The sequence below is a fragment of the Notolabrus celidotus genome, chromosome 9 (genome assembly GCF_009762535.1).
Source record: "Notolabrus celidotus isolate fNotCel1 chromosome 9, fNotCel1.pri, whole genome shotgun sequence".
Classification (NCBI taxonomy): domain Eukaryota; kingdom Metazoa; phylum Chordata; class Actinopteri; order Labriformes; family Labridae; genus Notolabrus; species Notolabrus celidotus.
Window position 1 is genome coordinate 19,032,642 of NC_048280.1, and position 14,912 is coordinate 19,047,553.

General features: G+C 40.1%; 1 protein-coding gene across 2 annotated transcripts in view; it reads left to right on the forward strand.

Moving 5' to 3' along the window:
- si:ch211-106a19.1 (uncharacterized protein LOC561797 homolog) overlaps positions 1–14,912 on the forward strand; it is a 51,828-nt gene that overhangs the window by 32,214 nt on the left and 4,702 nt on the right. For both annotated transcript variants that reach the window (XM_034691960.1, XM_034691961.1), the window contains 11 exons: positions 1,895–2,145; positions 5,808–6,006; positions 8,317–8,437; positions 8,882–8,948; positions 9,454–9,606; positions 9,698–9,943; positions 10,102–10,222; positions 10,747–10,850; positions 12,247–12,342; positions 12,697–12,881; positions 13,007–13,227. In XM_034691960.1, the coding sequence (XP_034547851.1) occupies positions 1,895–2,145; positions 5,808–6,006; positions 8,317–8,437; positions 8,882–8,948; positions 9,454–9,606; positions 9,698–9,943; positions 10,102–10,222; positions 10,747–10,850; positions 12,247–12,342; positions 12,697–12,881; positions 13,007–13,227 (1,764 nt within the window). The remainder of the gene's footprint in view (positions 1–1,894; positions 2,146–5,807; positions 6,007–8,316; positions 8,438–8,881; positions 8,949–9,453; positions 9,607–9,697; positions 9,944–10,101; positions 10,223–10,746; positions 10,851–12,246; positions 12,343–12,696; positions 12,882–13,006; positions 13,228–14,912) is intronic.

The following is a 14,912-nucleotide window of genomic DNA, read 5'->3' on the forward strand; positions in this document are numbered from 1 at the left end:
GACAGAGGTGATATTCTCTCCTTCTGTAAGGTCACAGCCAGCTGCGATGTTCTGGGGAGAAAGTGTTGCTGTAGTTGTGTGCTGCTGCCTCTTACTAAAACTGTGACGGTCTCTCATAACAGACTTTTTCGATGTAACAAAGCAGACTATATGGTGCAGTGCAGAGGATGCAGAAATATCAGAGTGTTAGAGGGTCAGGAAGGTGAATTAAAGGGTGGAGACGCTTTCTGTCAGCATCACAGTCTCCGTGCTGCACTGAAACCTTTGACCTGAGATGTATTTCCCTCTTGATAACAATCCTCTTCGTTTTCCTTCCTCTGTGTACCCCTTCTTTCCTCCATCTCCTTCTTTAATTTGTCACTTCTCCGATGGGATTGTTGGGTTGTTGTTGCATTTCTGCATGCTAGAATGTGTTGAGAGTAACTGCGCCAGCATTGAAGCTGGTGCTTTGAATTTATCTCAGCCATATGGGGCTTGTTTTGTTAGCCTTATTTATTCAGACAGAAGCACACAAACACAGATGCTTTAATGTTAGGGAATATTCTTTTCTGTGAACATAGATATGGTATGCAGGTGTGCAAATATTTTCTCCACTGTAAATGAAATGAGCGAGTCCCTCTTTTCTTTGCTTTAAAACAGAATATACTTCTTTAGAAATGTTGTTCTACTTCAGCTCATAATATCAGAGGTTCCTCCTTGGATGTGTTCCCTTTACGATGTCACAGCGTTGTTTTATGGCCATTGGCTTCACCCTCGGTGTATTTCTGTCTTTCTGTGTATGCTTGTGCTTTCCGTGTGTAAGGCTGACCCTGCAACACTGTTCTTGTATGTTCTGTTTAAGCTCAAGTAACCTCTCTTTAGTGACATCCTAGTTAGAGACAGCTGCTCTCACAAAGGTTTGTTGGTATGGGCAAGCACTCAATTTACATTTTAGTAAGTGTGTCTGCAGTCAGAGTCACTCATATTTGTGTATTGATGTCTAATAGGTGTGTTTGCGAGACTGATAAAATTATGGTTTTCCAATTATCACTTATTCAATTTAACTACCAATCATAGTATAGTTTTTCCATCATAGTGGCAAAGTCACTTTTCATTCTATCATTTAAACATTTTTATTTTATGGTTTGGTATTTATAAAAACAGCTTCCCCTTAGACCATACAAAACAAAACAAGTGTAGGGGGAATTCAGTCTGTTATTTTTTGGGGGCACTTGCTTACTGCTGAGCTGAACCAACACCCTAATCCTTGTTGTTTTGACCAAGTGGCAACCTCCGGTCTCAAACTATGAAGCCAATGCGGAAATGCTATAAACTGCAATTCATTGAGAATCCGCTTGAGGCTGGCTGCAGAGACACCGGAAACCACATAGACACCAATTCAAAAAAGATGATCTTTGCAGCATTAATAAACATGTTTACAGCCTGGTTCAAAAAACAGCTTGGCTCTTTGTAGATAATCTCTCTATCGGCACACAGGGGGTGAATTTTTTTCTAACGCGACAGTTCAGGAGATATTAAGATTACGAGTTTTTGCCCAAATAAGGACATGACTGATTTGACTCCCGGTCGGGAACACATAGCTGTTGGTTAAGAGGCTCAAACTCCGCCTCTTTACGTCACACTCTGCCTGGTTGAGTTCCGCATTTCCAATATGGCTGCCGCCGTTGATTGGCTTCAAAACAGCGTTTCAGAACAGATGGGTGACGTCACTGATACTACGTCCTTTATTTATACAGTCTATGGTTACAACACAGTTCTTGTACCCCATAATCAGTCTACAATAAGTTATTAGTGTTTTAGCTTAACAAACAGAGGAGTTGTCAATTCCACAAATCATTATGATACTTGCTTTTTAATTCTGGTTTACATGTGACCTCTGACCTCTCCATTCCAGACGATTCTGGGGACGATGAGCCTGCATCCCAGTCGGACCGCAGCGAGCTTCAGGGCACCCTGAAGATACTTGTGAGCAAGCTTGATGACCTCAGCACATGTAATGACCTGATCGCCAAGCATGGGGCGGCCCTGCAGCGCTCCCTCAGCGAACTCGAGGGTCTGAAGGTCCCTGTGGAGGGCGGGGAGAAGATCAAGGCAGTCAACGAGCGAGCCACCCTCTTCCGCATCACTTCCAATGCTATGATCAACGTAAGTAGTTGCGACAGACCAGGCTACCAGACGCAGCAGCAGCAGAGACCCTCTTACAACCTGCAGGCTTCAGCATGATCAATGCGACAGGAGTACCAGTCGCCTAGTGTAGCATGTTAAACAGGAGTCAGTGTGCTGCAGGCATAGAGGCCACAGGATGAGAGAAGTTGTTCCAGACCCTACTAGATCCTCTTCAACTACATGTTCAAAAGTTGTCATCAAGCACTGGGCTTATAGCCTGCACTGGCAGGTGTTATGATGGTACTTTATGCTTGCTGCACTTTGTTACAACTGTAAACTGATTAGCCAAGAGGTTTTCCATGAGTGATGATTGAGGGTATAACCGTAAAAAGGCAATATTACACTCAAAGTTGTGCTGTTGTACTGAACACTAACACGCTGTTATTACCTTTAGCTGTGATTTATTTGAAGGCGGTAAAAGCTTGCTCATACTCAGTACAACAGCACAACCTCGATCAACAGACAGCTTTTTAGAAAGGAGAAACCCAAGGAACATCAACGTAAAAATCTCTTTAAAAACATGTCACCGTATAAAGTCAATTTAAGTACACGACAACAAACTCCAACAGTTTTTCATTTCACACTTCTGTAAATGTTGGATCTGATTACCAATGACACCCTCTACTGTATCTGGCCCTGTTCCATTCCTCACATTGCTCCATACAGAGGGCTTTACAGTATGCTAGCAATAGGCAAGAGTTCAGGGAGGGTTGAGGTCCTGAAGGAGTGTCACTGGATATGATAGTGGGTTGGTGGGGGTAGACAGGAATAGCCCCTGTTCCCCCCTTCTGACACCCCGGACCCTCCCTGCGTGGGGAATGTCAGAGCCTGCTGAACTAACAGTTAGACACACAGACCTGCTCTGACTAAAGCCAGACAATCACACCAGGTTTGTCTTTCTGACACTTTTCTCGATTACTTTTTTAGAAAGCATTGTTGTTGTTTTTTTACTATAGTGCATGTTTGATTTGTTTGCTTGTGTAATGATTTGCAGGTGGTTGTTAAATCCTCTGCTCAGGCTTTAGTTGGGGTAAATCTGCAAGTGCTTTGACCTTACGATCAGATCTGGAAAGAGGCAGTGGAAAATAATTGATCCCTGAATGCCTAATTATGTGGAAATTCAGCTTGTTCAAAGTGTCCTCAGATGAAAAAGAGACTTTAGATTGTATTTTAATTTTGTGACAGTCCATTTCTCAAAGGGATGGGACCCTTTTTTCTCTGCCATCTTTTTTTTTTAATAATTGGTATTGGAAAATGAAACCTACTGTTCAAAGAATAAAATAGACTATCTTGGACTGCTGTACTCATTAAAATGCCATTTGGTTTGTCAAGTATGTGCTACTAATGGCAAAAAGTGCTGCCACAAACTGCCTATAATGGTTTTTGGTCTTTTAAATGGCTCTCCTCAAGCAGAGAGTGGAGCAAGAATCAGTATTTGGACTTATACAGCTATGATTTTAACCCCTGTTGAGACAACTGCTTTGTTCGACCACAGAAAACATCCTGGGATTTACCTAGGAAGGAGGCATAATGGCAGTTGTAGCTGCAGTCTCTCTGTGATCTGACCCGGGTCTTGGAGAGGGTTGCTCTAGTTCATTTAATGATGATGTAACAGTGTGTCATTCAATCCAGGCTCTTGTTTGTTTGAGTGTAAATGTATTCACACATATCACTTTGAATTTAAGTGGTTTAATGATATAAAATTGAACAAACTCTTCGCTTCATCCCTCACCCAGAAAAGTTTGTCTGGGCTTTAATATGACAGTTTGAAATCTGTTCTTCATGCTCATTCCCTTCATGTAGTCTCTATCAACCCTGTTATCCCTAAGTGGAAGTCACATGCAGACTGTGTTTGCACTGGACACTCAGCACAAAAAAAGTGGAAGCATCATTCTTTTTGAGTGGGTGTTGAGTTTCATATCAGGGTTCTTCCTGAGGAAGTGGACCAACGTCATATGTCCCTCTAACACTTAAAGTGAGGCTTGGACGTTGATGTTTAGACACTTGAGGGAAAACTGCTGAAGGTAAGAGTGGGATTGGTTGTTGTTGTTATCAGACAAAATGTAATTTCCAGTTAGGGTCTAAGCAATTTAGAGTCTTATCCTTTTCAAGCTATCAAAATTAAAACTTTGTGAAGGGTATGGTTATTTATATTTCATAAATAACATGCAATGGAATTATTCCCTTACCTTACTGTACAAAATAATTATATATTGTATGTCATAGTCATTGAAATAGCTTGTTTTTTATGTTAAAATATGTTATAATTATGATTATTTTTTGCTGTTCTAAACTAGTCTGACAATAAAGCTTTGAATTAACAATTAAAAAAATAATTTATTTGATAAGCAATTATTACTAGAGCATGTGGCTAGATATGTGAAAAGGTTTTTTTTTTTTCAAGATGTGACAAATCAGTATTGTTTTCACTTTATACATTTTTTTTAAAGTTCAAATAAGTAGTATCCATTTTCTGTTATTATGTGATTTAAATAAATAGCTCTCAAATGTAATAAATAAGAGTTCATTAAAGAGTTCATGAGTTTAAGTGCAACATTTCTTGTATGAAAGAAAAAGAGATTGACTTAGATTTGACCAGAGACTGAGACACATCTAGCCTTCTGAACAAATCAAGGAGAGAGTCAGGTCTCACCACATCCTTGTTTCTCTTCTTGCTGCCCTTAAAGTGATACTGCTCAGATCCTGACTGTACTCTCACCAGATGTCCTTTAAGCTGACTCTCAGCAGCTCTGAGCCCTCTGCTGCAAACGCTGAGTGGACCTTAATTAACCACATGATGTCCCTCTCTTGTAAAAAGAACATTAGCCAGCTCAAAAAATGCTGCAAAAAAACTTTAATGTCATACAGTAGTTTGACTATGATTACTCAGAAAATTTTCTCAGAGGCCCACAATGCTGACAGCTCAATAATCGTCACATGACATTGTCAGCGTGCATATTGTCAGCTGTGAGGTGTTATTTGGGTTTGTTGACCTTTGAGCTCACTATGATGCAAGGCTGTTCGACATATGATGCTGTGCTGACATGATATATGTGGTTGATCTAAAGTAACCTCTTTGTCTGAGCAGTAAAATCAAGACACACACAATGATGCCCCCTCTTGATTCAAATGAAGTGTCTGCTTTCCACTCTGGGATTTTACCTAGTTCATCACCCACTGATGTTTGCTGTGTTTGAGCTGTGCTCTGAGGGAGATTTGACACAGCAGAGACACACAGTCATCAAAGTATAATGACTGCATGAAAAAAACATGATAAATAGGCTTGATTACAATAATAAACTTTAATCCCTTTCAACTCCTTTCCCTTCCCCGCTTTCTCTTTCTTATGTTGGAGCTCACAGTAGAAAAGGTTTCATGATCATTTAAGTGTTTTTTAACTCTCTCTAAAATGTATGTTACCTTCACTTAAACATAAAACAAAGAGAGTCACTCTTTTCAAAATCCCCATGCTGTGATCATGTTTAAAGCATTTTGCAGTTCTTCAAAGATAATGCTTTTTTTTTTCAAAGCACAACTTTAAGCTGTTAGCAAGAACAAGCCAAGATAAACTTTTTTAGAATCAAGTTGAACTTTCAGTACTGTATGTATGTTTATGTACTTGTGTACGTTCCTTCCTCCAGGCCTGTCGAGACTTCTTGGACCTAGCAGAGACACACAGTAGGAGATGGCAGCGGGCGCTGCAGTATGAGCGAGAGCAGCGCACCCACCTAGAGGAGACCATTGAACAGCTAGCCAAGCAGCATAACAGCCTGGAGCGAGCGTGGAGAGAAGCGCCCACGCTTGCTTCCACCACACCCAGTGCTCCTACCACCAACAAGGGTGAGACTGCCTTTGTGCGTGCTCCTAACTCCTGTGGGTCCTAGTGGGAACCCAACTTTACTCAATAAAAGTCATGTGTGACCTTAGGCTCTCCTTATAGAAATTCCTTGCACTGAGGAAGAATATTGTAAGTTCTGTGAGAAGGTTGGGAATTGATTATAGCCAAGTAGGTAACAGTTATCTTTATTAAGGACTGTTGGTCTTGTGGTCTTTCTTTCTGACTGTACATCCTTTGGTCAGTATTTTGTTGGTATACTGAAAACCACATCTTAACAACCAACACCCACACTGACACAGATTTAGCAGTGTATACTGTATATCCTCTCTCAAAGAGAAAGACACCTTTAGCTTTAACTAACTATATGAACCTTGACTTGGCTCTGTTGTCTCTTTGTTCAAAGTTATTTTGTATTACAATACAACTATAAATACAACTACCTTCAGTGTGAGACTGCCTTCTGTGAGAAATAAGTAAGTAAGTTAGTAAACTTTATTTATATAGCGCTTTTCGCAGACAAAAGTCACAAAGTGCTTTACAAAAACAAGACATACAGAAAAGAAAGTTAAAACCGATAGGCAGCATACAAATTACAGTCGCTACATGATCCATAAAAGCATTAAAAGTTCTGCAAAAATCAACTAAACTACAGCCTGGAACGCTCTGTCACCGCAAGTGCTGAGGTGTGTTCGTGGAACAGTTAAAAAGTGTAGCATGTTGGACCTGAGTGGGCGAGGTGAAACTAAGTTATGAACGGTGTCAAAGAATACATTGGGATTATTTTTCGAAAACGAAATTAGGTTTAAAAAAAATCTGACCTGGCTTCCTGCAGTACATCATTAAAAGACTGTTGTAGATCTTTGAGGTGAAGGCGATGCACTTCTATCCCAGTGGACTTTTCACTGTCCACAGGCGTTCAGACCTGCGACGCTGTTGTCTCAGATGGTGGACAGTATCTGTAACCCACAGGGAAGTTTTAAATCTTAGTCCTGCTCTGTAAATGTGCTAAGGTAGAGCATTGAACATTAAAAGAGTACATTAAAAGCTCAACATTGTCATGACTTATATCATGATTACAGGAAAAGCCAGCAGAGAAATGATCAGCTGTATTTGCCTTGATGACACAGGATTGAAAAGTTATCTTGGAACATGGTGGGTCAGCAGCTGAACAGAGGTTGAAGAATATACTGTACGTTTGTGATCACTAACTGATAAATCCTCACAGTGGACCTGGTCGATATCTAGTCCTAAAGAGAAAATCAGGTCCAAGGTGTTACCACGTATGTGGGTGGGGCCTATAACATGTCTGAAATTGAAGGATTCAGTGATGTTTAAAAATTCAAATAACTTGTTATTTGTAGAATTAGCTTATTAGCTTATAATTACAGGAAGTAGTGTAACTTTCTTAGCTTTAAATTAGAGGGATGTAGAGACAGTTGACAGACATGAAGTTGTTTTGTAGCATCTCTTTTTGCCAAGTACTTTCATCTCTTCACACTATCTGCAGTAAGGGCTCCATAATACATGAAATTATATAACATGGAAAATAAATAAATAAAAGGATGTGTTTTGCAAATGTTTAGCAACAATCTACCTTGGTAGTCTTGGACTTTGACAGAAAACATTCCTGGATAGTGACAGTAGTTCAGTTGTCCTATATGAGAATATGTTCACCATATTCAATAATTAATAGAAAAAGCTCATGTTGGTCCTTTTGGCAGTGAAAAAAGAACTCTCTGTAAAACTTCTGCCTCACTTTATGATATTGTGCTGCTCTGCTAACAATGAAAAGTGATTGTACAGGTAATGTGTTTCCTATTTTAAAGATTTGAATGCTGTTTAGTACAAGATCAAAAAATTATTTGAGGCTGATAAAGACCTTAGATATTTTCTGCTAACTATTATTGTAAAAATACAGTAAATATTGTTCATACTATTTGTTGTTTAATGTCCAAAAGCCATTGTTAATCTCTGTTTTTAATGGATTTCACATATCATGGATATTGATTTCCTGATTTAGGTTGGAGGCTTTACACATAACATTTAGTATGTACCACAAAACATACTAAATGTTAAATACTGAATCCCAAATATCAGATGCACACCCTCGGGGACTCACATCAGTCAGGCTAGTTAACCAGCAGGAACATTGCCAATTTTACTAAGCTGATTATTCCTTGATTAATTGCCATGGGTACGTGATTAAAGGCTGCTCTCTCCTGAACTCTGTTAAAAACAATCTAACGCTCGTGATGTTTGTGCTGCTCTTGAATGCTGTTTGCAATTACTCACTAATGTATATGTCCTGACAGAAGGGAGTGCGAGGCTGCTTAAGGAAGAAGCAAGTGATGATGAGGATACCGAGTACTTTGATGCCATGGAGGATTCCCCTGCATTTATTACAGTGACTGCCACTGACAGTTCACAGCACAGGTCAGTCACACGCAGAGATCCGGAGAAAGGTCTGGCTGTGTTTTGTCAATATGTTTCTATGCCTGCTCAAATTTCCTGTCCTCCAGCAGAAATCAAATCTGTCTTTCAGAATATTTACATAACACTTTTGCTTTTTGCATACGAGTCAGTCTTTTGCTGGTATCTCCATTTAGTTTTCCAGATTTAGTTATCCCTTTATTTTGCTGAGAACAACTTGAGAAGTCTTTTCTTTGTCACTGTTTTTGCTTATCTCTTGCAACATATCCCTTAACTCCAGTGGAAACATTTGGTATAATAGAAATTGTTAAACAGCATTCAATTTTAATACCCAGCAATCTGGCTTCCCCATTGTGTGTATTGTGTTTGTATTGGATAAGTGTGCAAGTGGGAAATGAGAGTGAGGGATTGAGTTTCATTGCAGAAAATATTTTCATTGTGTTCTAGGCGATCTCAGAGTAATTTAAGCGGAGCAAGTGGAGGTCAACCCAGTGACTGGAACCAGGACAACCATGTAAGCCTCTGTCCTCCTAACAAGCCTGACCTGACTACAAGGACTTACAGTTGTGAACACCGCCTACTTTGGTCGTCTGTATATGTATTCATGTGTGCTGCTGCAAAGCTCTCAGCTCAATGATTTATTTGCATACTGATCTTGTTTTTTGTTGGCACAGTTCCGCTTCCTTACCTAGCCTACCTTGCACACATGCAGGTTTTGTGTGTGCCTGTCATCCCTGTGGTGCCACAGACACACAGCTGCTACGTTCATATAAATCTTAATTATCAGTGAAACATCTGCTCTTCTCTCTCTTCAACTCTCCACGGCTCTGTCTTCTGCTTTTACTTTCATCTGTGTCTTCTCTTCCGTCTCATGCTGTCTTTTACCTGCTCTGTTGGTCTGCCTTTGCTTGCTGGTATAATTCCAAGCTGTCCATTAAGTTTTTTTCAAACTTGTTTGTATAAAATATATATATATTTTTAGAAAGTTAAAAAAAACACTGTCTTCTCTTCTATCCCAGATGTCTCCCAGCTATAATGATGTGTGTGGGAAGGAGCTGCAGCCCCGCAGACAGAGGCGGACTCATGTCCCAGACAAGCCCAACTACTCCCTCAATTTGTGGAGCATCATGAAGAACTGCATCGGCAAGGAGCTCTCCAAAATTCCCATGCCTGTAAGTGCTTGAGGCACGGCCCTCTTTCTTAATATAAGGTGAAATCAGAGTGAAATTGTTTGTCTCACACTTTGTTTATCCTCTTGTTTAGGTAAACTTCAACGAGCCTCTGTCAATGCTACAACGTCTCACGGAGGACCTTGAGTATCATGAACTACTAGACAAGGCGGCACGCTGTGACTCCTCCCTGGAGCAGATGTGCCTGGTTGCTGCCTTCTCCGTCTCATCCTACTCCACCACGGTTCATCGGACAGCGAAGCCCTTCAACCCGCTACTGGGTGAGACCTACGAGCTTGATCGCATGGAGGAGTTTGGCTACCGTTCGCTGTGTGAGCAGGTAACAGCATGACCATGGGCAGTTTTGTTTACACATTTGTTGATTTGTATGGTACATGTATCACAAACTCAAGTAAAAATAGTTTGTATGTTCATTTTAGTGAAGTTAGAACACGTCTCTTGTATTTAGTCCACCTGAATGTTTACTTTTCATCTAAGGTGAGCCATCACCCCCCTGCAGCTGCACATCATGTGATTTCCCAACGAGGCTGGACCCTGTGGCAGGAAATCACAATCGCCAGCAAGTTCCGTGGCAAATACCTCTCCATTATGCCACTGGGTAAGACATTTTGTTGTCAGTGGAGAAGAAAACAAACTTTATATATAAATAAAGGTTCCTTCATGCAAATTTAACAGCCACATCAGGCTGAACGACTCCCACTTGAGAGGGAAGACAGCACTGCCTTGCACACAATCTAAAGCCATAGGAGATTTTGTGAGAATGAATCAGGAGGGTTTTATGACCCTTTTGACACAAACATAAAGTATGGGCTTTAAGGGAGCTCTCTATTGGTCTGGCGTGTCAGAGGAAAGGGTTCTGTTGGTTCAGATAAATGAGGGTTTAGGTGGAGGTTCAGTCGAGTCAAGTCACAGTTGCAATCAGTGGAAATTTCACAAGGCAGAAATGTGTTACAGATGTGTTTTCTAGCTGCTGATGGTAGTATTCATCTAATTTGTAAACAGATTTAGAATCAGAAAAAGGAAAACGCAGAATCAAACACTTCCAGGTCTGATCAAATCAATAACAAAGCAGCTGTGATATTTATTTTCTCTAAGAGTCTTTTGTACCTTGTACCTCCCTAGGTGCCATTCACCTCCAGTTCCACTCCAGCGGTAACCACTATGTGTGGAGAAAGGTCACCTCCACAGTGCACAACATCATTGTGGGCAAGCTGTGGATTGACCAGGTTGGTTTTTGTTCAGCTTTCTTTGTAACAATTCCTCCCAAGGTCCAAACCAAAACATTACATGTATAACTCAGATCTCCCAGAGTAGCCTATAGATGTTGTGTTTTTCTGTGGTGTAGCACTATTGTGGGGTACAGAGCAGCAGAGCAGAAAGATGTGAGGGAGAGAATCACAGCAAAGCCTTCCAGCACATGAATAAGGAACTCCACAATCTCTGGGGATTTATCTATAGCTTTGATCTCTAATAACACCCTAAAATAACAGCATCTTCTTTCTCTGAGATGGCCCAGATATATACAGGGGGAGGAGCTGACTTCACATCTGCATGTCTGTCAGCCTGAGCAGAAATGTGTCTGTTTACTAAAATACATTTTTCCTGCTTTGGATGTGTTATGCCATCGTGTCATCTATGCATTTAGGTGCCTGTGTTTATGTATAAGAATAAGACGAATTCACTTGCATCTCTTAATTATTTCTCTCAGAGGAACATTGGTGTGTTAATACATGTGGCATCTTGACTGTAGACTATTATGGGAATACATTATCTGATTTATTATAGCACAGCATAAAAGATGGTTGCATTTATTAACAAACCTAGATATTCATGATGTTTCTTGGACAGCTGATGAATGTGATTAAAGTAACCTGCAGAGCCATGTTTACTTTTGGTATTTTCCATCATTTGTTTTTTTCTTAGATTTTAATAAATGTGTCAAAAGCATTTCCTACCTTAGACAAATTAGCCAAACCTTTTTTTTTACAGTGTTTTGAAACTTTCATTGTTTACATTTTGATAAAAAAGAAAAGGATCATGGTTTTCGTTTCTGGTTACCTCTTTGATATTCTGTTTTTACTTGAAAATGAAGCTAGAGCCTGACTGTTTTTATGATTATGTAGATACAGAGTACTATTACTACCTCTGCATTGATGCAGATTATCTTTCAAATTTCACTTAGTCCCCTTAAAACAAGCTTTACTAGTTTCTGCTCTTGTTTGTTGCTATCATTCAATACATTTGCCTTCCAACACTAGCCCCACGCGTGACTTTGCCACTCTGCTGCCCTCCAGAAAAACATTTTACTCATTTCTATTACTACCTAGTACTATTTATTTTCAAGAAAGCACAGTTGCTGCAGGATAAAAGAAAATACACAAATATGAAATATGAGAGTGGTTTAAGCAGAAGAAAGTGAGACTAAGTACCATTTTTTATTCCAGATTAACCACATCTCACCAACTTTTAAATTGTAATCTGACACCGTTTACCATTCTCATCTCTGGATGTGTTTCTGTCTCAGCTGTGAAATAACCAGAGTTACTATCTTTAGTATTGTGTCATTGTCTCTGTGTGTGTGTTTCTCTCACTCTGTGTCTGCTTGTGTCTGACTATTTGCAGTCAGGGGACATTGAGATTGTGAATCACAGGACCAAGGAGACCTGCCAACTCAAGTTCTCTCCCTACAGTTATTTCTCCAGGGACGTTCCACGAAAGGTAAACGCTCCAGCACTCTGCTAGCACCTGACCTTGGCATGACGTCATTTGAAGAGGGGTTAATTTGTGTAATGCTGCCTCCTACTGGACACGGTAACAAATGAACCAGTGTTATTATTGAGGCACTCTTCATATGAGGTGACAATGTAGCGAGGTGATCTATTTTGCAGATGTTCCAATAATCTAAACACGGGGCTCAGTGCTGTCTGCTGACATGAACTAAACTCTTGAAATTTAATAGCGCTGTACAGAGAGGACTGTAGGTGTTTGATGCTTTAAGTGTTCAACTTAGTTCGGAAGGTTTTGGCATTATTGTAATAAGTCATTTTTCTGTTTTCTTTCCACTCATGTAAGGTGACAGGTGTGGTGACTGACAGTGGTGGACATGCTCACCACATCCTCTCTGGTACCTGGGACGATAAAATAGAAAGTGCCAAGATTGTTCAGAGCAGCAGAGGGGGCAGCGGATCAGAAGGCAAGCAGAAGACTGTATATCAGACATTGTCCCCCAAACTGCTGTGGAAGAAATATCCGCTCCCGTAAGCACTTCTCTCATCAGCCTTATATTTATGATTCAAAGAAGTTGTCTTAAAGTTGCCATTTTCAATCATTAGCATTGATTTTAGAGTATAACCCTTGTGTCAATTTTCTCTCACTCTCTCAGGGAAAACGCTGAGAACATGTACTACTTCTCAGCGCTTGCCCTGACCCTGAATGAGACTGACGACAGAGTGGGACTGACCGATAGCCGACTGAGACCAGACCAGAGGCTTATGGAGGAAGGTCGATGGGATGAAGCGAACTCAGAGAAACAGAGGCTAGAAGAAAAACAAAGAGCTGTAAGGAGGAGGAGGGAAGCAGAGGCCACAGACGCTCTGGATGAAGGTATGAAATGAAGAACAGGAAGTGATGTGACTGATAGGCAGGTGCTGTGAAACAGAGAAGGACAAACAAGAAGAATAGAGAGGTAATCACATGTGGAAAAGAGCGTAGGGATTTGCAGCATGGGGAGTTTTTTTCTAAGGGCATTCAGGGGTACTTGAGTAAAAGTCTCTTTAATTTTCTGCTTCGGCAAGGTTAGGTGAAGTTACAGCATGAAATTGAATAATCAGCACAAAAGATAAGCCACTGAATCAGAAAATAACTGTTTTATTTGAGTTAAAAACCAAAGATCAAAGACTGAGAGCAAGGAGAGAGTTCATTATAACCCTGAGGACTATTTGTAAAAAATATCCAATCACTGAGCTGAGATTATGTTGGGTGACAGCCAGAAGTTTTATAGTGTGGTGACCCCATAGCACAGTAAGCACTTTTAAGCATTTTTGCAAGGATTGCAAAGTGTATTCTTCCCAGTTGCAACAATAAGCATTTTTAATTTACTATAGCTTTAATTTACATCTTTGACTAGCTTCTTCTATGTTGCCATCACAGCTGAGATCCTTGGTTATTGTAGTTTTTAGAGGTATCTATCATACCAAACTGATGTTAGAAAGAGGATTTTCAAAAACCAGGTTGAAATATTTTGATAATATGTGTCTTTTGTATATCATTGTTCAACTATCCAACAGACTATAGTCTGTAAGGCAGAGTTTCTGTTTAACCCTCCTGTTATGTTCGTTTCTTAGGGACAGCATTAATGTTGTATGTTGTGCGTAGGCTAGACTGTATTTGATGTACCCATGACTTGTCTTTCTTTTCCTCCCTCTATTGGTTGTCAGAGTGTGATTATGACTCTGGTGAGTGGGGATTGTTCTGTGCCCCTCTGTTGTGCATCACTCCTACACACAACACACACACACACACACACACACACACACACACACACACACACACACACACACACACACACACACACACACACACACACACACACACACACACACACACACACACACACACACACACACACACACACACATTCCCCATCTTCTGTGTCCTCTGTGTTCTACCTCAACGTGGGAACTGCATGATATCCCCTCATGATAATTACTCAGGAAAAATAGACTTTTTCCTGCATACATGTGACATTTTCATGCAGAGTTGGCTTAGATAAGTAACAAACAGCTTTTAGAACTCTAAACTCTAGTTTACTCTATGTGTGCAGTGGTGAAGCCACATAAGCAGGTGAATAATTTGCACTGCATTGTCGTCTTCTCTATTTTATTGCTTGTGGGCACATTTAAGGTGCACTGACCAAAGTTTCCACATGCTTTGCTTCTCATAGTTAATAAATCATATATATCTCGTAATTTTTTTTAAAGGGAGTATCAAAACTCCCAATGTATTAAGTCCATGTATAGTATAACATTTATAGTGACCTGCAGTTTCTCCCTTGTTGGATTGAGTTTCTAGAATAATATATTTTGCAGAGTTGCACATTTTTAATCCTAATTTTTCCAGCTCAACATGACCAATCAAGATTGCAATTGTTGTGCTTATTTGTATTTTATTGATTGGGTTTAACTTGTTCACCAGTAAATAAACTCTGTTCACATTTGGAGCCATCCCAAATGTAGTGTACAGTGATGAATTGCTTCTCATACATGTCCATATGCTGTCTGTATGAAGGA